Source organism: Spodoptera frugiperda, chromosome 28 (assembly GCF_023101765.2).
Source record: "Spodoptera frugiperda isolate SF20-4 chromosome 28, AGI-APGP_CSIRO_Sfru_2.0, whole genome shotgun sequence".
Lineage (NCBI taxonomy): Eukaryota > Metazoa > Arthropoda > Insecta > Lepidoptera > Noctuidae > Spodoptera > Spodoptera frugiperda.
In genome coordinates, this window is record NC_064239.1 from 3,229,454 (window position 1) to 3,252,314 (window position 22,861).

Sequence of the window (22,861 nt, forward strand, 5' to 3'; positions counted from 1 at the left end):
ATTATATTACCAGACTTACAAAAAACAGTCGCCAATCAATTTAGTTTAGACCAACACCTGAAATGAGGTTAACAATCGGTCTTTTACTTATTTCTCGAACTGATATCAGAAACTTACCTTGTTATTATTTATAAACCAGGTGAGGTGCGGGGCGGGGTGAGCAGGGGCGCTCTGACACGTCGCCTCCAGTTGGTCGCTCGAAGATAACTTTTTGTGCTTTATTTTTATCTTAGGACGGAATTTTTGACGAACTGAAAAAAAAATCTAGCATTAAAATAATAATTATTGTCAAAAGTGATATGAGTCATTTAATGGTAACTTAACCCAGTCATACACACACACACACAACGTCACGCCTTTTATCCCCGAAGGGGTAGGCAGAGGTGCACATGCACATTACGGCATGTAATGTCGCTGTACAATGTACACCCACTTTTCACCATTTTGTGTTATAAGTCCAATGTAATAGGGGGTGAGCCTATTGCCATATCCTGGACATAATTCCAGACTCTGTGCTACTACCGCGAAATTTTCGAAAATCCGAAAAAAGCTCAGTAATACTTTGCCCGACCCGGGAATCGAACCCGAGACCTATTGTTCGGCAGTCGCACTTGCGACCACTCGACCAACGAGGCAGTCTTACTTAACCCAGTCCTTGGCAGTGATTTTCCGCGCAAAATCGTTACTAAGAAATAGTTTACGTTTTTTTAACGTTGATAAGTCTGCGTTTGGTTACTAACCCGCTTACTGCCAGGACGGCAAAGCGAAGAATAAGAAGTAATCATTAAATGTCTCATGATGTGGGCGTTTCTGATAAAAATAGTACGTTGAACGTATTCTAATGTCATCTTATTTTCCAAGACTTTGGGCATTGCCTAGGGAATAAAGGTCGATGACTTTAGATGAATGATTGTCGTAAATAAGATTCGACTTTTGCTGATATATTGTATGCCAAGAAAAGCAAATCTTTAGTAAAATATATGACGAACTATCTATTGAAGATTACTTGGAGCTTATGTTTTTAATGTATTTGTCATTATAATCTTCTATGAGACATATTCAACTAATTAACTTGTAAGGCTTTCTCATGTAACTGTCCAGTTGGCAGCGCGACGCTCATTGTGATTTCATATAGCGAAGATTAAGGGCCCCAGGCGTGGCTTGAAACTAGTCGGTTAACCTTGTGGAACAGTGACTTGAGTAAGCCATACCAATTAATATTATTTAATGACTAATATATACAGATGAAACTCACCAATGACATTCAGTTCATGTATCTTGGACACTTTGGAGTATAGAGGCGTTTCAAGAGCGATTTCACAGGCGTATGGGCCTGATGCTGAGAAGTCCAACCTGTCCAACGTGATGGACGTCGGAGACAGGTTCATAAGCTGAGAACAAGAATATCTGATTAGTACTTACTTGCATTGTCTATTTTTTTAAAGAACGTTGCACTTGGCTTTCTTCTTGTATCATGGGTGCGTTTACAAACATCCATTCTTCACATTATGTCATGACATACAGTCCAGAAACAACAATTTATGGATCACACTAAGAGTTAAAACGTGCGGGAATCGAACCCATTGCGCGGCAGTCGGCCACCGTACCAACCGTGCAGTACAAATTTTACTTCGGTTCAAGTTTTAACTTGAATAAAAATATTTCAATTATCACCAAACACTAAATACGATGCTTATTTTTATAGAGATAATGAATCTTTATAAGAAATAAATTATTTTCAATTACAATAATACATATACAACAATGAGCCTTGCTTTATAAACACTAAACAAGAATTTAATTGTGTATAGTCTAGACAGCTCAAGACGAACAATAAAAAAAAAATACTAAAAATATTAGGTTCTACTTAGGTCTTTCTCAGAAGCTTGACTCGAGTATCTTTCATGAGATATTTTTTACTCCCTAACGAGGTAAACGCAGATGTCTACGGGGATTTTAGAAATAAATACTTTTTCGCAATTTTAGAATTTATATCTTAGAAATTAGATATAAAATCCCATTCGTATTCTGTAAGGCTATAGAATTTAGTATATTCGATAGGTTTGTTTTTTAAACTTTGTCTAACACTAGGGTTTTGCTCCTATGTCGTGGGTGCGTTTACAAATATACAAGTTCACATACACATGACAACCAACAATTTTCGGATCACAGAAAGAGTTGCTCCGTGTGGGAATTGAACCCACGACAGTTGCCCAGTCAGTTCTGTTGTGCTTACAACTGCTATAAAAGCTACGGCAATATAAATCATAATAACTTCAAATAAGCACTTAAACAGTCCCTAGCATCAAGTAAACCATGTGTGCTATTACATAATACAACCATTAACAGCAGCCATAATAAATAAACAAGTGTTCGTATATTGTTTGTTCCACTTGCAGCGTTTTAAAGCGTTTGTGGTCGACCCGAGAGAAAGACCGCTAAGGGTCCCCAAAACTCGGAGAAAATAATATTTACGCTAGTTCAGCTAACGAGAAATGTACCGTAAATTGTTTGTTTATGTTGATTTATTTATATTTATTGTTTTGTGGTGTTCCAGCTATTGTTTCCTGGGAGTTTTGTTCAGGAGTCAAGGGTAAACTACGGATTTATAAGGTTTATTTATGACTCATAAATTTCGTGGAAGATTCAGGATAGATATTAATTTGACGTTTCATTTCTATTTATAGAATATCTTGTATTATTTCATTTGTAGTTTCATCTTATAAGAACTTACGACTTTTTAGATTTTTCAATCAAGAGATAAATTTTATTTATAGTATAAAATTGACGTCTGATAGTTTTGTATGAAAAAACTATCAAAAGTTCAATCGCCGATATAATAATCAGGCGTTGGAAAATCGGCCCTTAATCGTGTACCTAATTAACCTAAAATACACCATAAATGAGACTCTAGGTATCTGTCATAAAATTGGTTAATGATTTTGGCATTGTCAAAATATAATGAGGTTAAGGAAGAAATTTAAACATAGAAAAAAACAAAAACGGTCTCTTTAGTCAAAAGTTAGTTGGGAATAAGCAATTCATCCAGGAAATAGGAAAAACAAATTATTAAACATTCTTGAATATTCTACATATAGACACTAAAACAACTTAGAAAACAATAAAAAGTTCTATACAAGAATACAAGTTATCTACTTACTTACACTTGTTCTACAAATACGACAATATTATCGATAGCTCAAAGACGTGTCAATAAAATAATATATTTTGCCAAGTCTTTTTGATATTCTCTTATTATTTATGAAGTAACAAGATGAAGGGTATCAAGTGACACTTTCACAAGAGAAATACGCGAATAAGTTTGTATGAAGTTATTTGTTCTAGGATATGTTGTTTCGTGTACTTTGATGTTTGATGAATAGGGGAATAAATTGATAGTTCCGTATTACTAGAAATAAAATAAAACAAAAATATTACTTCTAGTTCTTTCGCTGAAAGTTCGTTGAACTTTGTGTTGTTAGTAGGTATGTAATAGAAATGTTTTTTACAAAGAGTAACGAATAGAGTTGCTTACTCGTTCTTCTCAATTCAAATCTACATTTTGGAACGAGCAACTATCTTCACTGACAGGCAGACTGATAGACTATTATTTATTTCTTTTGATGACGTCGCAAAAGTACTATTTCTGGCTTAACCTTTCGTGTGCTGGAACACGGATCCACACGAGACACAATGTGTTTTCTATTAAATATTGTCTTATATACCGATACGAGAGGTTAATTGAAATAAATGCTATTAACTTTTAACTTTTCGACTACTTTTCACCGCAATTACGTTAGGTATTAATAGAACTTGAGACGGGACATTCACCATGTTTATTTATTTCGATGAGTTTCCTAAATTCCTAATAATAGTGTTAGTGACCATGCCAGTTTCAAAACTTATAAGTTAGGTACTTATGAAATCCACTGTAACTTTCTATAAATAGATCACCAAATCTCTATAGTATAGAATACATTTGACCACTTGACCAGTCTTACTCAAATATATGACTTGTAAAACGAATTCCTTTATTGTATCACGTTTCCGTCTTGTTGTAATCCCTTGGGTGTTATAGGGAATGAGTCTGGGATGTTATTAAAAACACAATCCAGACCCTTATTGAAATGTATACCCTTGACTGGTGTAGATTTCTTTCTTCCTTCCTTCCTATTTATTCAGAATATATTTAGACTCCTACTCGAGATGAAATCAGATCAGTAGTAACAAATTACTCAGTCAATAGAGTTGTTTTCTTTTTTATGGTATAAGCCGGTAAACGAGCAGACAGATCACCTGATGATAAGCAATCGCCGCTGCCCATGGACACCCGAAACACCAGAGGCGTTACAAGTGCGTTGCCAGCTTTTTATGGGTTAGGAATTTAAGGGTTGTTGAAGAATCGGGGATTGGGTTTTCCCAATGGTAACTGGGGTAATTGGACCTCCAGTAACCTCACTCTCTTTTCTCCATTAAAAATAAATTGTTACCAATCCTATCAGGATATCAAAACGTATGATACTTAGTTACATTCTCATATACTGATTTAATCTAATTCCCTTATTCACACGACAACACACAACGCGAGCATTGTTGAATTAATGCTACAACTGTTTTTAAACCGCTTTAGCACAAATAATACGATTTCTATTTATAAATGGAGCTAAAGAAATACTTTATTATGAGTTCTGTTCTTTGTAACATGTACAATTGTACACAGTATCTGAATACCGGCCTCTATATGCACTGCATATTGTTAGACGATCAGAGATTTGTTGCGTGTTCAACATATTTGAAATTATTGCGCACTGCTTCTGTACATATTCATGAGCATGTTTGATACTATGCTGTAATTCTTTTAAATCTATACATATAATAAAACTGTCTTAGTTCTGTTAATTGAAAATATAAACAAATAAATAGAAAGGAGTGTTACTAGGTAAACAAAAATCTAAATGGTAATTTAGATAAAAAATCGCTGTCCGATTCGATTAATTAGTCCGATCGATTAATGCTGCGTTAAAGCCATTGTATCAAATTCCGATTTGTATATTTATTACTTTACCAACTTATTCATTACAAACCTTATTTGCGAACTACAAACCGGCTAGTCTAGTTCAAACAATAGCACTCGAATTACCGACTGACAGCATTGGATTTCCCGTGTGTCTGCATATTGTTGAAACAGCAATGTAGTTACTCCTACGTGATTTTCATTCCATGTTGTAATAATAATAGCTACATTGTTCCGTCCACAGAGAATATATTTGCAACATACTTCGGGAAAGAAGCTCTTACTGTGTTTGTAAATAAATATGATTTACTACATACGATTGGTAATTCAATTTGTATTCCTTCACTACAATGCTACTGCATTCGAACACACTAATTTAGTACGTTCTGTGAACGTGATTTTGTAAATACGCAGCATTGTTTGCGCAGTTTGATTGGCTCTTGTATTACAATTGAATAATCAAGTCCAATTGCTTGGATATTGTTTATTTTTTCAATTTATTGGATTTACTGGGTTTCGTGGATGAGGAACGGTGGGTATTGTAAAAAGGTCTTAAGTACGTACGTAAGATCGTAAGTAGGATTTGTTAAAAGGTCTTGGTATTTCCAAGACCTTTTAACAAATACAAGGATGTTCATTTATTATGAGTCTTTTAATTTACCTACATAAGTGAACAATGGGATACTACGCTGCTAAGTTAGATATTGATTTATATAGGTAGGTACTTCGCATACCTAAATGTAAAAAATATGGTTGACCACATAAAGAATTGTGGTATGAAAATTAAAAATCGATTTAGTCTGTCAGTTAGGTAATGAAAAATATTAGACACGTACTTTTTTATTTTGTCACAAAGTTTAAGAATGGGAACAAATACGTCATTTCTACGTATAAAATGTACCAAAAAGTGACTTCACGCGATATTTCAAATTGATATATCTCCGAAAGTATTCGTTACGATAAGAATATAAAAATACGTGTCTACTATTTTAAAATAATCTACAAGACGACCATTCATATAAAAATTAGTCATCTACCCTATTATGGTCCTTTCACCTTTTTAGGGCTATAGAATTCTAATTACAATAATTTCTTTCAGGCCTTCGTACCAAATTAAAGTTCGGATCAATAGGTTAGTGGCCTAACCCAACGCTGTGGGGTTTAATTGTTATAGTCTGTCTAAGTAAACTAAGTGAAGTAAGTTATCTAGTAAACCATTATTGGGACTATTAAATTACCGCCTTCAATTAGAACTATTAGAAACAAAATTGAAACAATTATAAGCAAATCTAAGTTTAGTTTATAAAGGCAATGAATGAGCTTGTTGATTCGATTCTCACTTTTATCAAAGTAAAAAGGGAAAGTATTTTTTTAATATTTCTGTTTTTTTTTTTATAGGTATACGAATTCCTAGAGGGTAGGTAGTATGACATCGCATCTTAGTGTACAGAAATTAGCTCGTTCCATACTAATACAGCCTTAGCATCATTAGGGAAGCGTCTAAACCTATCTCTCATGAAATGAAACCTTAAATAATGATTTTGTTTCAACAACATACATACATATTATATACATAACCTTACGCCTGTCTCCCATGGGGAGAGACAATTATTATGAATCTTCCATACGTCTTTCTGTTTAAACAAAGTTCTACTAATATTACTAAAGCTACTATTTATAAAGTATGGTCGCCAGCAGAGAAACATTTTCTCATGTTAATTTTTTCATTTAATTTTCAACTTTATATCAAACAAAACAATAAAGTCGAGAATCCAATAAAGATATTTGCCAGAGAGGGCAAACAGACAACAGAGTGGCAATTAAAGTTGACTTACACTGATGTCAGCGCCGGTGACGTTGTAAAGTTCGAAGGGGGGATCCCTCCCCCTCACAAACTTCATGATGCGTTGACCGTTCTTGAAAAACACCACCTGCAAGGAACGTTAGCGAAGTTTAGCTTTCATTTATTTACTTTGAAGATTTTTCGTTGAGATTTTTATGAGGTAAATAAATATTTGTTTTAGTGGTAAGTTGTTAAAAGTGTTCTTAATCACCAAAGAGGTAGGCAGGGGTGCACATCTATATTTCACTTATATTTATGTCCATTGTCCAATCTATTCTCAGTGATGCTCCTATTTAGTGTTCTTACTAGATACTTAAAGCGCTTATCGCTGTCGAGAATAAGACCGTTCTAAAGAGGGTCTAACGTCCACTATTCAGTTGTTTAAAGTGTACTATGCAATGTTCTATCAAAACATCGATAAAGACTTAAACGCAAATCTATCAAAACCAACCCGAAAGGAAGGACAGAATTATTTATTCAGGCACCACCAGACTGTGGGGACTAAACAATCAAAGCACGACAATTCACGTCTCAGTTTGTATGTTTTTAATCAATATCCCGAAGAGAATGGACACTGGGATACCGTCGTAAAACTGGATCGTATTAATTCCAAGAACTTCGGTCTCTCGGCTAATAACAATCGATTGCAGTACGTCTCTATGTGCGTAGTACATGCGAATCTCCTCATTAGTGCGTTAGGAATAATGAAGTTTATCGTGTGCTGCGAAAGTGTCCCTGGATTTTTCTATTAAGGATTATAGAGTTGGGTAGTTGGGATTTATTTATTTTTTATTTATTGATTTACATCAGGCAACGAAGGCCCATATTAATACAATAATACTATACTAAAACATATTATACAATACTATAAATACATAATTATGATATTAATTATTGAGGTCACACGATGTGACGATGCGTGGCGTCGTATTACGCTGCTCGGTGTCACGTAGCCTGCCTCGAAAACGTCGGTATATGACACCCTTCGGCCAAAATTCTGCCTTGAGGAACTTCTCGAGATGTTGAATTGGAACTCGCACCACAAACGTTTAGTGGTGTACGCAAGAAACTATATTGTGTAGGTAGTTAATTGGTTAAGTTAGTAGACATTAGTATTCAAGACTTTTAGTAGCACGAACTAAAATACATTATGGCTTTATTTACCGAATATAATATGGTGGAGCAATTACCAAATGAAATAAAACTAATACATACTAACAAATTGTTTTAAATATTGTCTAAATAACTGGCCACTAAGATTTTATTTTTAAACGATTTTCCATCAACGCTCAATAGAGTTCCAAACTTCGAACTTTGAATTTCAAATACGATTTGGAATTCGGAATTCGTATACGCAAATCCGCCTTGAACAATCCGGTCTAGGCCGATTTAACGTGTGTAGCGTTAGTGCATTCACTGTTTTCTCTATTATCAGAAGCATTAGGACTATTCTCTTATCATTTATTTACTTGAATAAAAGGATAAGGAAATGATACTATCCGAAAACTTATACATACTTTCAAATATAGTGATATCTATGCAGTACTAAACATTTTTAAATCAAAACAAGTGAAATAAAGGTTGTATGAATTTTTTTTTTTGGTATGAGCTGGTAAACGAGCAGACGGATCTCGCCCATGGACACCCGAAACACCAGAGGCGTTTCAAGTGTGTTGCCGGCCTTCTGGGGGTTAGGTATTTAAGGGTTGTTGGGGAATCGGGGATTGGGAAGATTAGGAGGGACCGGAGGCGGAATTACCTAATTGGACCTCCGGTAACCTTATTCAAACAACGAAACACAACGCAAGCGTTGTTTCACGTCGCATTTTTGTAAGGCCGTAGTATCATCACTCGTGCTAAAGCATGGCGGTCCTACACTTAAAAAATATGTAATCGGTGGTTGCATTATGCAATCGATTACTTGACTAACGAGGTTGTAAAAAACGTCATTAGTAACTTGAAATATGAATGTGTGCATGTAATAACAAGCCTTTGTTATGTTACATAATGAGCTCAGTATATCAGTAGCTCAATCTCGAAGCTCAAATAAAGAATAATTTAAAACAAATCGTAAATAAGTATGTAGATTCCTACGTATTAGTAAGATAATTTTTTTTACAATTACCAATGTGTAATGTATTATGTTGTATAAGCATACGATGGGGTTGACGTAGTGCGGTGGCTGGGCAACCAGCTGTTACGGGTTCGATTCCCGCACGAAGCAACTCTTTGTGTGATCCACAAATTGTTGTTCTGGGTCTGGGTGTGATGTGTATGTAAACTTGTATGTTTGTAATTGACACAGGAGAACATCCTAGTGTGGGACAAAGTTTTTTTTTTAATACAATACAAAAATGGAACTCTTCATCACGAGCAGCGTGCGCAGACGTGGCGACGTCGTACAGCCTGCCTCTAATTAAGTCAACTAGACTAAGCTAGCTGAACATCTCTATTATATTACTTAATACTCATTATAATAAAAGCGAGCCTAAACCAAACATTAAGTAGTTTCCATTGTTCGAAGGCTACAAAGACAACCCCGACTTTGTTCCTAGATTTTGTTGAAAGATATCTGATAGTAGACGAAAGGCCATGTTTTAATTACTGAGTCTATAACCGAAATGTTCAAGGTGACGGAATTGCGTGCCTTTTTATACGGATAATGTCGGGTAACAATACAAAACGAATGTTTTATTTGAAATTAAAGTAGCGATTTTATTAAAGAAATAAGTAATTATATGAATTTTATTTATGATTTGGAATTGGCGATAAATGCGTTTTTCTCGTCGTATTATATTTATTTTTGTTTTTTTTTAAAGACGTTGTTCCACAACCCAGGATTTTTTGCTGTGTAGTGCGTGCGTTTGTAAACATACAATTTTACATACACGTGACACCCAGACCCGAAATAACAATTTGTGAATCACACAGAGGGTTTTCCGTGTGAGAATCGAACCCGCGACACGTTGCACGGCAGCCACCGCACCAACCGTGAAGTCAATATTAGTAGTTGGGAGGATTTCTCAAGGAACTGAACCATAAGCGGCTTATGTCTTTATTTTCATCATAAAATATAGTTTCTTTATTGTTATGTCTCGGGAGCAATAATTCTAACAGTAAAAATTAAGATTTTTTGTGTGGACGTAATTTCGACTGCCGGGCAACAGGGTTTGGGTTCGATTTCCGGTTCGGGTAAAGTACTACTGAGTTTTTTTCGGAGGCTAAAAGGCGTGAAGATATTCGTGTAATTTTTGTAAAACATAGGTTACTTAAAATTGATGAAACATCGTTATAATAGTAAGAGTATTCATAGAACCTACGCAGTTACTCTAAATTTAGCATACTTCATTACTCCATTTCTATGAAACAGCTTCTACAGACGACAATACACACTAATATACACTTTAAATTGTCTTCATACCCAACCATACTCACATGTAGACGAAAACGTAAGCAGCTTTTGCTCTAGTTTAAAGACAGAACCATTTAAGAGGTTCTATTTAAACCCTTACTTACTTACATTGTCGAAATAGAATTAGTTTGTGTTGCTCTGTTCTTAAGCAGCCTTAAGTAAAGTGTTTTAATCAGAGTATACAATCGGAATTATTTTGGAGTTGGTAAGTTACACTTGGGAAGAAGGGAGGCAAAGAAATAGAGCCACTTCTCATGACGTAGCTTTTTTATTTCTTGAGAAATGTTTTCTGTCTCTTTTTATTAATTGGTTAAGCATGTCCTATGATAGCAGTTTAATTACTTTTAAAACTTTCCAATTACTCATACATATTATTTGTCACTCCTAATAACTAATTAGGTATTTAAATAATTAGATTGATAAATAGAATTGGTCCTTATAACGCTAGTGGCATTTTTTTGCTGCCAAATGTAGTAATGCAATGTTCTTAAGCAAATATATGTCTGGAATAAGGTCTATATGTTATCTATATATTAATACGTGATGCAAAAACTTTGGACCGCTTTTTACGAAAATTGCGCGGACGTAGGAGCATAAAATTTGGTACACTTATAGTTTATGTGTAGGAGAAGTGCAGAACGCTAATATTTTTCAAAAATAATGCTTATAAAGTACATTAAATCAATAAATAAAACATTACACACACATGCATAGTATCTGATCGTATTTGACAAAACGTCAAAATCGATAGACATTGCGATGATATTGACGTCTCATATGAATAGTTTTATAAAAGAGTTTGTTTGAGTTTGAGTTAAATAAAAATTATCCTTGAACGTATGTTAAGTGGTATTGTAAATTAAATCGTATATGGTTGAATTTCAACCACTAGGCGACCACTAGTTGGTTATTATTGCGCGGGTACGCGGGCAAAACCGCTGGCAGAACCTAGTTCTAAAATAGAAAAAAAAATGTAACATAAATAGACAGTGCATTTGAAAAGTAAAGAATAAGAAATCTTACACATGTAATACAAAGTAAAAGGCAGCAATAATACTAATTAAGTGTAGAATATAATACAATTTATACCTTATAGAGTGATTCAGGATCAACATTGTGTTCGCAGCGTAGCTTGGCGCTATGGCGGTGCACCACAAAACGTGGCGCATTCAACTCCACCCACACCTCAGACATGCCTGCCACTGTCGACAACGGAAATTAATATTAATTTCATTATACATTTGGTTCAAAATTGAAATTGGTTTATAAATTAATAGATGTATCTTAGTTCTATTTGGTAGATGTATTGAAATAAACGCAATACCGTATCGTAGGTACTGGTAAAGAACATTTTTTGGGTGTTGTACTTTTTAAATTGGCGAGATAACTTTTGATTCTATTAATACGTTTGAAAATGGAGAAATAATAAGTTATTGATACGATTTACTCCCATGTTACTTAACATCAATCATTTGTCAGTATTACGAGTGATCTAAGCGATGGGTACATTGGAAGAGTAAATAGTTTCACGAAAGAAATTACAAGCCGATAATGATTTCTTTTTTAATTTGTGATTACAACTCATAATATAATGCATAATATTAATAGTAGGTATAATGTAATGCGTTTCGCGCGCATCTCTTGTGGTTTGATCAACACAGATGGGGCCCAGTTAGGCTGATGCCCGACCTGGAACTGCGGATAACTTAATGGGTTATCAGCAGTAATAGGAACAGGATGGTTATTAGTCCTTAAGAGTCTGATACTACCCTCTTGCCTCACCCAAGGCGGCACGAGTCATTGAATGACTTTCCCCACTAAAAAGGGTATTAACATAATAAACACAAAATACACATTACTATAATCAACACAACATTTCCACGTGCCAAAATATTCTCTATTAACTTTGACAATAGACCATTACAAGTAAGACACGACTTACAAATAACTATATTATCCCCTACTTTCCTCGTAAAAGCTTTCTGTTCATATTATAACAACACAAGGCTTTGTCCATTGTCCAGGAATTATTTTTGCTAAATCTTTTACCAAGAATATGTTAAGACAACTATTTTATTATACATACGTTAACTTGCTTACTTCATGAAGCTATGTAGACAGGTGTATTTAAATATTTTCTCAGAAAACGTTAGCACTAAACAAATAAAAAAAAAAACAGATATTACCTCTACCTCAAGAGGTGAGGTAACGAGACATGAAAGTTAAGATCACGACACATGGTGCCAGTTATGTTTATAATTTTTCAACCCACATCCTGTATAAGTATTAGTAAAGGTGATACTAGTTTTTGTTGGCGTTTTCTGAAAATTCATTTAGACATCACACGTTATGTTTATTAATTCGTTAGGTTTTTTTTTGAGGGGGAAAATTACCTGATATCTTCTCCCTCCTTGAGTGAGGCGAGAGGGAGTGTCATACTCTTACTAACTAAAAACTACACCACTTTTGCTCTTCGAGTCAGAGCCCCGCCAACCCAGCAGGCCTTCAGCGGCAATTCAACAGACTTTAGTCTGTTTAAAAAAATGTAGTAATGCACTATTAAACAAGTCTCCACGCTTTTCAGATACAGATAAATCAAAAATCCAAAATGCCATCAACGATAGACTCAGCAGAGTCATATTACAAAAAACAAAATTAAAAATCTAATCTAGCCAAAAATAACAACCTCACACACAATATTCAAATAAAGGCAGGTACGAGAACAATGAACATCGTTCTTAATAAAAAATCCTTTCATTTCAGCGATCATAAATTGTGTACAAAAGAACGTCTTTAAAACTTTTGTTCCTAAAGGTAGTATGTGACGGGGTTTAGAGCTAGGCCCGACTTTATGATGATCACTTTCCCGTGCCAGCCTACCGTCGCTAAATGACGCTATATTTCACGTCGCCCCCCGAGATCGGGAGCAGTAAAACCGGTGTAAATTTAATCTCTATCTAAATTTCAACCTCTGCTAATCACGATTTTCGTAGGATTGAAGATTATTTCGAAGGTAATTCTCGTTTAGCGGTTAACGTATTGATTGGTTGGTGTTTACTGTTTCTGTAGTGAGGTGATGTTGAAATTTATTGTGTTAGAATGCGAAGTGATGTTATAGGTTGGTTCAAGAGGTGAAAATAAGGTATTTTACTTGATTGTTGGATCAAAACACATTTTTTTCTTACTTAACTTCAGCGAGATCTTGATACCTTTTTTTAAAAAGGAAATTATCTAATGGCTTCTCGCGCCTTGGGCGAGGCGAGTAGACAGAAACAGTTTCTTACTAATGATGGAACTCAATATAAAACTAAAAATATTATAGGAAACTATTAACTCACAAACAAATGTCTAATTTAACTGAATATCACCGTTTACTTAAGTAAATATTTGGAGAAAAAGCTTAACTAGTTTCGAGTTACAGAGGAACTCCTCATCATGAGCGTACGGTGCTTACGTGTAGACGTGGCGACGTAGCGCAGCTTTCTACACAGTTATTATAAAAATGTCTAATGCGCAAAACCAATTTCTACCCGTTACAATAACAGAACAAGACAGTGAAAATAAATATATCATAACTGTAAGCTATTAAAGCGTAGAAAAAACCTTTAACAAAAACTGGTTGGTAGCAGATGGCAGACAGTGGAAGGAAAATTACTTTATTGGATACATTTGTTATACAAGAGATCAGTATTTATTTTTTCTAGGACTTTTATCCTTATAGATACTATTGAATTGCTATTATGATTGTTTTGTTAACGGGGTTTTGCTCTGAACATTAAAATTGAATCTATTTATTAAACTTGTATCACGAGCTATACTTTGTTCAAGTGGTGAAACGGCTATCGAGGACGAGGTTTAGGAATCGATATCAATTATCTACGTGCCTACTAAATTAAAAACTAAGACTAAAATACGTATAACTTAAAAAATATCTTATTAAAAAAATTAATCTAACTTATATCGTCAAAGAAATAGTCCTCATCGGATTCGTAACGTATGATACCCAAAACTCTACCAGCATTGCCACGTTGAATGGCAATGCTTAACCTTCTACCAAGGTATACGCCAACCTTTCAGTCACCTGAATTGTCTACCATCCTCTTTACCATATATGAAATGCTTTGACAATACTATATTATCTACCTAAGTAATTACATATATAGTTATTGATTCCATATCAATACAAATGTATTGTATAAAGTCATCAGCTAAAAGTTTTCAATACGAAAAAAGAAAACAAATAACCAACATTATAATTTCGTGACGCGAATATTACGAAAATAAAGAAAATAATAAACACGACAGAACTTAATGGATCGTGACAAACTAAAATACGTAAAGCTGTGAACACACTATAAGGATTAGGGATAAGTGAAATATAGATGAGGAAAAGGGTTTACATTGTAACTCTCTTTTACATAAAATTGCTTAGCATTTAATAGTAGGAAGCTTATATAATTAACTAATGCTCAATGCATTAGTTTAGTTTTTATTTTTTTTATGTTTTAAGCTGGTAGCCGAGCCGTCGGATCACCTAAAGCAATCGCCGCGACCCATAGACAATCGAAACACCAGAGGTGTTTCAAGTGCGTTGCCGGCCTTTTGGGGGTAAGGAATTTTAGGGTTATTTGAGAATCAGCGATTGGGAAGATTGTTAATTGGGCCTCCAGTAACTTCACGCTCACAACGAAACACAGCGCAAGCGTTGTTTCACGTCGGTTTTCTGTGAAGTCGAGCTGGCCTAATAGGCTTGTGTCAACTAACAATGAAATCAATGGATGAATGTTTCTAGGCGTAAATTGTGATATTTAATCAAGGAAAACCGGCATAATTCCTCACAAAATAATAAGATTATTGTTATTTTTACAAATACAAAATCAAAAAAATACACCACGCGTCCCTCCGCCGTGAACGCCAATCAGAACGTATGACGTCACATAGTGATATGCGCCATTGTTGTTGTTGACGTTTGGTTAAGATTTCCATACAACAGTACAAGCCACTTCGTTTTTTTGCTATTATTATCGTGTTTAGACAAGTTGAGAGTGCTATTGATTATTACAGATGGTGTGTATAGAGAAATATCACTGTCAGACTGTTCTTCTGGAATCAGTATATTTCTAGTAATCTTCTTTAGCATACATGATGAAGGTCTTGATTTTTTACAGGTTGTTACTTTAAATGGGGATGTAGTACTAGATGTCATAGATGGCTTCAGAGGTGATATTGCTTGATCTATTGTTTTCACATGGGTCTGGATCGCCTTACTTCTATATTTATGTGTAAAGATTACTTGAATGGATTTATCTGCTGTCGGCTTATATATCATGTTTGGTGTATTTTCTTCAATGGTTTGAAAACCTGCAAAAATTATAAGATATAAGATTAGAATCAAAAGAAGCTGTGCATGATATTAAGCATCTATTTAGAATTTGAGTATGAATCTGAGTTTGAAGAATATTTATATGTTTTTGGTTTTCGGTTTAGGCACCAGAGTTGCGTCTGGGAGGCCTGGGTTCAATCCTCGCCGGCCTAATATGTGTTATGTGATATAATTTATTAAGTTTATAAGGTACATACCTGCTGAACTTGTTTGAGGTTGTTGCTCTAGGGGAGTACTTGGTGTACAACTTTCTAGCAGTTCATTGGAAGTGCTAGGTGTACAACTTTCTTGAAGATACTCTGCTATTGTAGACATTCTCTGTTTTTTTATCATGTATGGCCGCTCTGCACTGGTGCAGCTTCGTTTTCTTCTGTCTTCTTGACATTCAAATTTACGTGGTAAACAACCTGGTTTCATTCGTACATAAGATACCGTTCCCATAATATGGTACTCTGTATAATTCAGCATATCGTTTAGCAACTGGAAAAATATGAAGACTGTTTAACACAATACAATGCAAAATGCAATTGCATTGTAATTTAAAACCAAAAAGCTTTGGTTCTTCTTAAGATTTACTAGTTGAATATGTAGTCACTACTTTATTAAATAATACTTACATCAAAATGATTTTCACAAAAATACATTCTCGATGTCGTTGGTAAACTATGAGCATCAGTCCTCCTTGCCAGTTTTAACCACTTTTTCGCATATTTTTCTTGACCGGAACACGTATGAATAATTTAGTCGGAGTTTTTATACTTGTACTTATACACTGGGGCACTATACAGCTTTTAAAATACGAAGTTTCCATTTTTATTTAAACAAAACAAACATTCGCCTTAATGTGATATACCTCTTTGCCACTATGTGACGTCCTTCACGACGCCATGACACTTTCTTGTGTTTTTACATCAGTTTAAAAATATTTTATTCAAACTTAAAATATGTGCTTTAAATATAAGTTTTATCATGAAATATTATTTTTTTGGGGTAATACAGGTACTAAACTATCGAAATAAGCCATTTTTGAAATTTACGACACAGGCCTATTGTGCCAAAGCATGGCCTTCCCACACTTATCTAAATAATGTACCGTAAAACATGGCAACTTTACCATATTTTGGAACAAAAATCGAAATATATTTTTAACCATAAGACGCATAGAAACCAAAACTATATATTTATAATTGTAGTCTATCTGGCTCACTTTACCGTAATCGTCATTATATACAAACGCTTACTTTAGCCGTAGTAAAGAAAAAACAACATGGGTAAAGATACCAAATTTTTGGCAACTTTACCTACGCGCCGTATTCATCGTGTATTGCATATTAAAGAGTTGTTGAGGTACAGAGGGCTTCATCTAGGACCTCTTCGTATTATAATGCAAACAATATGAGGAAATCTATAAAGATAACGGCTACACAGACGTTCGGGAAAGTTGCCACGGGTTTCATCGTAATTTACATACAAATAATTTGTTACGCTCGGGGTTGTCAAAAAATGAGAATTTTTTTATGACATGTATATTTAAAAAAAAAATTATAAACCTTAAACCTAAAGTAAAAAAAAGCATAAATATCTGACAAAAATATTGTTCCCTTTTAAACTAAATTAAGTTCTAAAATTTTAAGTATTTATGTTTAAAATTGTAAAAAAAGACTACAAAATGATGTTTAAACATTTGACTTTTTAATTTTTTGACTTCACTATCTCCATAGCTAATTTTAACATTACTTTCGTATACTTTTTATATTGTCTAGCTCCGAGTTTTCTGCGGTTTTGTTTCATGTGAGCCATTTTGGCTCTAAAACAAAAGGTATTATTAAATACATTATAACTTATCATCCAGGATATTCACTATTATGCTGTGAAATTTAGGTATTCGAAAATGGTTACATACACACAAACAAGAAAAAAACATTTATTGCCAACCCTAACTGTAGGCAAAGTTGCCACAAAGCGGGCCGTGGCAACTTTACCTAACCTGTGTCAACATTACCGAAGCGATTATTTATCAATAAATTAAAGAAAAAGCAATTGCTGACATTACAACAGTAATCCCAACTATATTATACATACAAGATCAAAATTTCACTCACCTGTGACAAATAATTAAGGCTCTGTAAGCACAATTTAGGAACTACTAACTTTTAGCACATTTTCTCGTACTACACTGTGACGGCCATTACTGGCATCATAACAGTCTTGCGTCTACGCAAAATATAGTAAATATTTCCTTTTAATGTCTAAAAAATACTACTATTATAAAACAGAATTCTAGTGGGTAGATTTTTAGATAAATGAGTTTATACCGAATACCTATAGTATGGTAAAGTTGCCAAGGGTCCGGTAAAGTTGCCATAGTTTACCGGTACTAAAACTATTAACTCTAAACGTATAACGTACTAAAACTATTCTCCCACACTTAAATATCCACGGCAAAGTTGTATATAATCATCTGCTATTGTCAGATATTCTACGAAACAGAAAGAAAAATGTGCCTTAATAACTTTTCCGCTTGTATACCCACAGCCTAATGTTTTGAGAATCGTGTTGTGAACGGAGCGTGGCCCGCGACGCCATTATTCATAATCAATCAGCAGCAAAAATATTAGAAACACTCATTAAGCCTACAAGTATCTGTAATTACAATTATTTATAAGAAAGCTGTAAGTTCACGGCTTTCTCTACTAAATTGTTATGTGTGTACAACATGCATATTCCATTTTTATGTTGTTGGAAAGATTTCCATATTTTAGTCAGTTGCAGTATAGTAACTTATGTTTATTCCTTTTCTTGATATTCTGAATAAAATACTGTAATTTTGCGTGAAGAAATGCTGTGGGAATAGAGATAGATCTTGCCCAACAGAGAATTAGTTCTTCAACTATTGGACTATATAATTTTTAGCAGCTAGAATGATTTAAATACAGGCAACATAAGTGTCATCTGGTGAACTCTAAAACGATAGTCCTCATTTAATCATAAAGCAGAGATACTAAACCATAAAGCTTAAAATGATAAACAAAAACACTTGTAACTTTCCCTGAAAAAATACTCATGGTGTTACAACCCACTTTCCCATTTACCATACTCACTCAAACTCATAATAAATAATGCAAAAACGAATGAGTACAGAATCAAAAATTTCCAAGACATGTGACGTACGCACTGGGCCCCGGGTGATGGATTACATTTCATAACCTCACCGAGCACTGGCTTTGAATCTCAGTTGGGTAATGTTCTGATTACAGAAATAGGAAGATTTTTCATGTACAGGAACATATATGTATATGTTTTAAGGGGTCAACCTTTTTTTCACCGTGTAAGGGATCGCTAAAATTGCTGGTTTTGGATTTTGCACTATCGATGTATCTATATAAAGTTTAGTATTAAATGATTATAATATAATGGAGACGGATATTTTTTTGGTTCGAACATGTTTAAATTCTCAGAACCATAAATATAAAGAAATAGGTAGTATGTTTACTTGTTAGGTACAAGTACATACATGTGTGTACCTGAACGTTAAAATCTTATGAAAACATAAATTAATCACGCATTAGGGTGCTTTTCCACAGAGTTTTCCACCACTTTTCTCATCTTCATAGCACATATTACTCGCATAGCTATTTATATATAGCTTAGTATCAGTGGAAATGGTCAGATAGTTTCACAACTTAGCTATTACATCTTCATAGCATAACTACATAGCACATCTCTCATCCTTAACGTTATAACACCACCAAAAACAAAAGATTATTTCCTACAGAAACCGAAACTCAGAGATTTTCATCAAATTATCAATGCAAATTGCATTTACCATTCAAGGATTATAGAAGTCGTTTAAGTAAATCGGTCTCCCAAAGGCGTCCTAGCCAAACTTTGCAAAACTTCACGAGGACATTGGACAGCTGGCGAACAAGTTCCAGCTGTAAGGTAATGCGTAATTAGAGGCGGGGTCATTGACCTAGTTCCACTCTAACCTGTCTGAACACTCGATAGCAATGTATATTTGATGTAATCGCGTTCGTTTGACAAGAGGCCATATTGGAATGTCGTTTGAATGAATTAGATTCGTTTCATTTGACTGTTTATTCCTTCTTTTTATGTTTTGTGTTTTCTTTTTGTGATCTAATTTTCTTTTTTTGTGTTGGTTTGTATTTGCTGTGTAGTAAAAATATACGTTACAAGAATAAAATATACAAATATGTTATTATTTTTCATCACCACCATCATTTTATATGTGGGAGAGCTATGCTTCGGCACGAATGGGCCGGCTCGACCGGAGTGATACCACGGCGTCACAGAAAAAACGCTTGCGTTGTGTTTCTTTGTGTGAGTGGTTACTGGAGGCCCAATTACCCCCCTTCCCAATCCTCGATTTCTCAACAACGCCTCTGGTGTTTCGAGTGTTTATGGGCGACGGTAACTGCTTACCATCATATTCATCAGATTCCATCAGGCGATACATCAGCTCGTTTACTGGCTTATACAATAAAAAACCTATATATTCAGTTTCAGTACAAATTTTCAACTTCAGACAATTACTGCTAATGAGTATTGAAATAGGGACACAACCTTAACCTAATTAAATCTAAAACTACGTAACTGACTATAGAACTGTATACATAGATAATGATCACAAACATTTTACCGCTTAATTTGCGTTTTGGCCAAACATTCAGACCATTGGGCAACCAATGTTTGGTCAAACTGGGTTACGGAATGTGTTTAGACAATGTTCTTTAGTCAATTTTTAACTTTCGTGTTAAAAGTAGAGGGTTGAAAATCGATTATTGAAGAAATTGACTCATTATGGTGGTTAGGTGTACTGACATCTGAATTTGTGCTAGAACTACTAAATATTTATTCTATGTTTGTACCAATGCTTCGCTTGTTTTTTTAACAAAATCTACATTGAGAATGACGTTGGTTTTTGCCATTATTTAGCTGTTTTTACTTTGTTCCCTTCGAACCTCAGTACCTAAAGGCTATTTTATTTATTTACTTTGATATTATAGGTATTAGGGCTCTCTCTATTCTAGTGTTGTCATTGAAGAGTATGGGCTGAACATTATTCTGCTGCTTTATAAGAACCAAACTTATTAAAACAACACCTGAACTCCATTTTGCAGGCAAACGAAAACATTTCTTATCTACTAACAAATAAGACCTTTCTAAAAGGCGATGTTCTGTAAAATGGTTAGAGACGTGACCAAGTACAGATAATATTTCGATTCTAACATGTATATTTCGAGTGCATGGTCACAAATCGAGATATACAAAACCAGTTTATCATGGTCTGGCTTTGTGAGAACTTGCAGTACATTCGACGGTCAGTTTATACTGGTTATATATAGGTTGATGTGCAGCCGTGTGTGCAAATACGATGCCCACGCCCTACCACGTCCAGTCAAGCAGTGTGCTGTATGTTCCGGTGAGGAAGCACGTGAGAGATTCTAGTATTGTGTCGATAAACCTTTTGTGATACTTTCAATTCATTCTTCTTTTGTACTACTACATGCTACTGGTAATGTTTCATGTCGATATTTTCTTTGATGTTGTGCCCCGGCGGTTTAAGACGAGGTAAAGATTCCGACAAGCCCCTCATTGTCTTCGTGACGTGAGAAGTCCATGAGGATTACCACGGCGATAAAAAAGCAAGTCGTGATACTCTTTTGGTTTTTTATATTATGTCTATGTATTGTATGTATGTACAACAGTAGAATTATACACCGTCAATGTCAATAGACACCCCTATTACGTGACATTGATAACAGCTGTTGGAACCTAGACAGTAGGTATACATACCGCAATGTATAGGTATGTAATCAAAGCCAGTCCCTCAGTTACTATCACCAATCACAGCCCTCAGGGCCCGAGGAATCATTAAGGTATCATACCTTGATCAATTGACCTCGATTAACAAAATGACATATGAAATTGGAAGTGGATTAAAAAAATTGGGTCAATGAAAACATGTGGATTGAAAATTATAATTATTATTATTGATTCTAATTCAAATAGTCATTTCGTTAACGATGAACATTGTGACTAGTACTTTTTAACGGTCTGATATTAATAAAAAACATTTCGAACTTTTTAATGATAATTGCAACGAGGATTACTTGGTGGGGCAACAACAAATGTACGGTAATAAAATTTAAAATCACTGTAATACTAAAAGAGCATATATACAAATATTTTGACCATAGAGGCCAAAAACAGAGAACCTCCATCTTTTACGAAGTTGATTAAAAACATCCACTATACCCACAAAAGAAAATACAAAACCACTATTATTACAAACTCAAAAAACGATTAAGCAATTATAATTTCATAAAAGAACTTCGTCTTTACAAAAGGGACGGCTGTACAAAACTAAAGTACAAACATTGCTTTGAAATTCATTTGAGTAGCGTTATTTCACAGATAAAATATTATTTCTTAATTACATAGTGGTTGTCCCAAGAGCCTGGAGGCTGTAAAAGGGTTGAGTAGAGTTGTTAGGCTAACGAAACGAGCGGCAAAATTTAGAAACCCATATCTACTTATATTCCTTTATAATAGGCCTTTGAAATACTTTTGTAAAAAGGAAATGGCACAATTTCGGTCTTAGTTGTGGATTAATAAGGTTTTACTCGTGTAAAGTCTATAAAGAGAGTTATTTTGTGCGATTAATGTTTCGTTATGAAGTTGAAAGAAGACAGAGATATATCATTATGTTTATACCTAACACTAAATAGATTAGCTTTTGAGAATAAATTTAGAATTCTACTTTCAAAAGCACCTAGCTTTTTGAGGAAGAAACTACGGAGTATAGGATTTTTATCTCATGTAAACCTCCCCGGTGACCACATCTGCACCTAAAGAAGGCACCGGGTCTTCTTAGTACTTAGACCACCCCTGGCACAACGCCTGTTATGGCACCTCCTTGGAGACGCATTCATGACGGATTCATGAGCCTCTCTGTGCAAAGTAATGCACAGCAGCATGTGACTCCGTCTTCCTTGTGGTCATAGTTTCAACACCCAGTGAGTACTATAAGTATTGGAACTATTTTTTGTCATAATGTCTGAACTTTAAAGACTCTGTGAGTTTGATTCATCTAGCTTAATTTTAATATCGACTTTTAACAGTGCTATTTACAGCGTATTCGGAAATAAAAATCATCTACCAATTTAATCGAAAAAACTTTAAAAG

General features: G+C 34.5%; 1 protein-coding gene across 1 annotated transcript in view; it reads right to left on the reverse strand.

Annotated features, from left to right (window-relative positions):
- Positions 1-22,861, reverse strand: part of LOC118265156 (uncharacterized) — a 96,605-nt gene that overhangs the window by 12,531 nt on the left and 61,213 nt on the right. Inside the window, exons 3-6 of the mRNA XM_035577878.2 lie at positions 11,359-11,471; positions 6,850-6,945; positions 1,256-1,391; positions 118-251 (exon numbers count right to left, since the gene is read on the reverse strand). Of these exons, the coding sequence (XP_035433771.1) occupies positions 118-251; positions 1,256-1,391; positions 6,850-6,945; positions 11,359-11,471 (479 nt within the window). The remainder of the gene's footprint in view (positions 1-117; positions 252-1,255; positions 1,392-6,849; positions 6,946-11,358; positions 11,472-22,861) is intronic.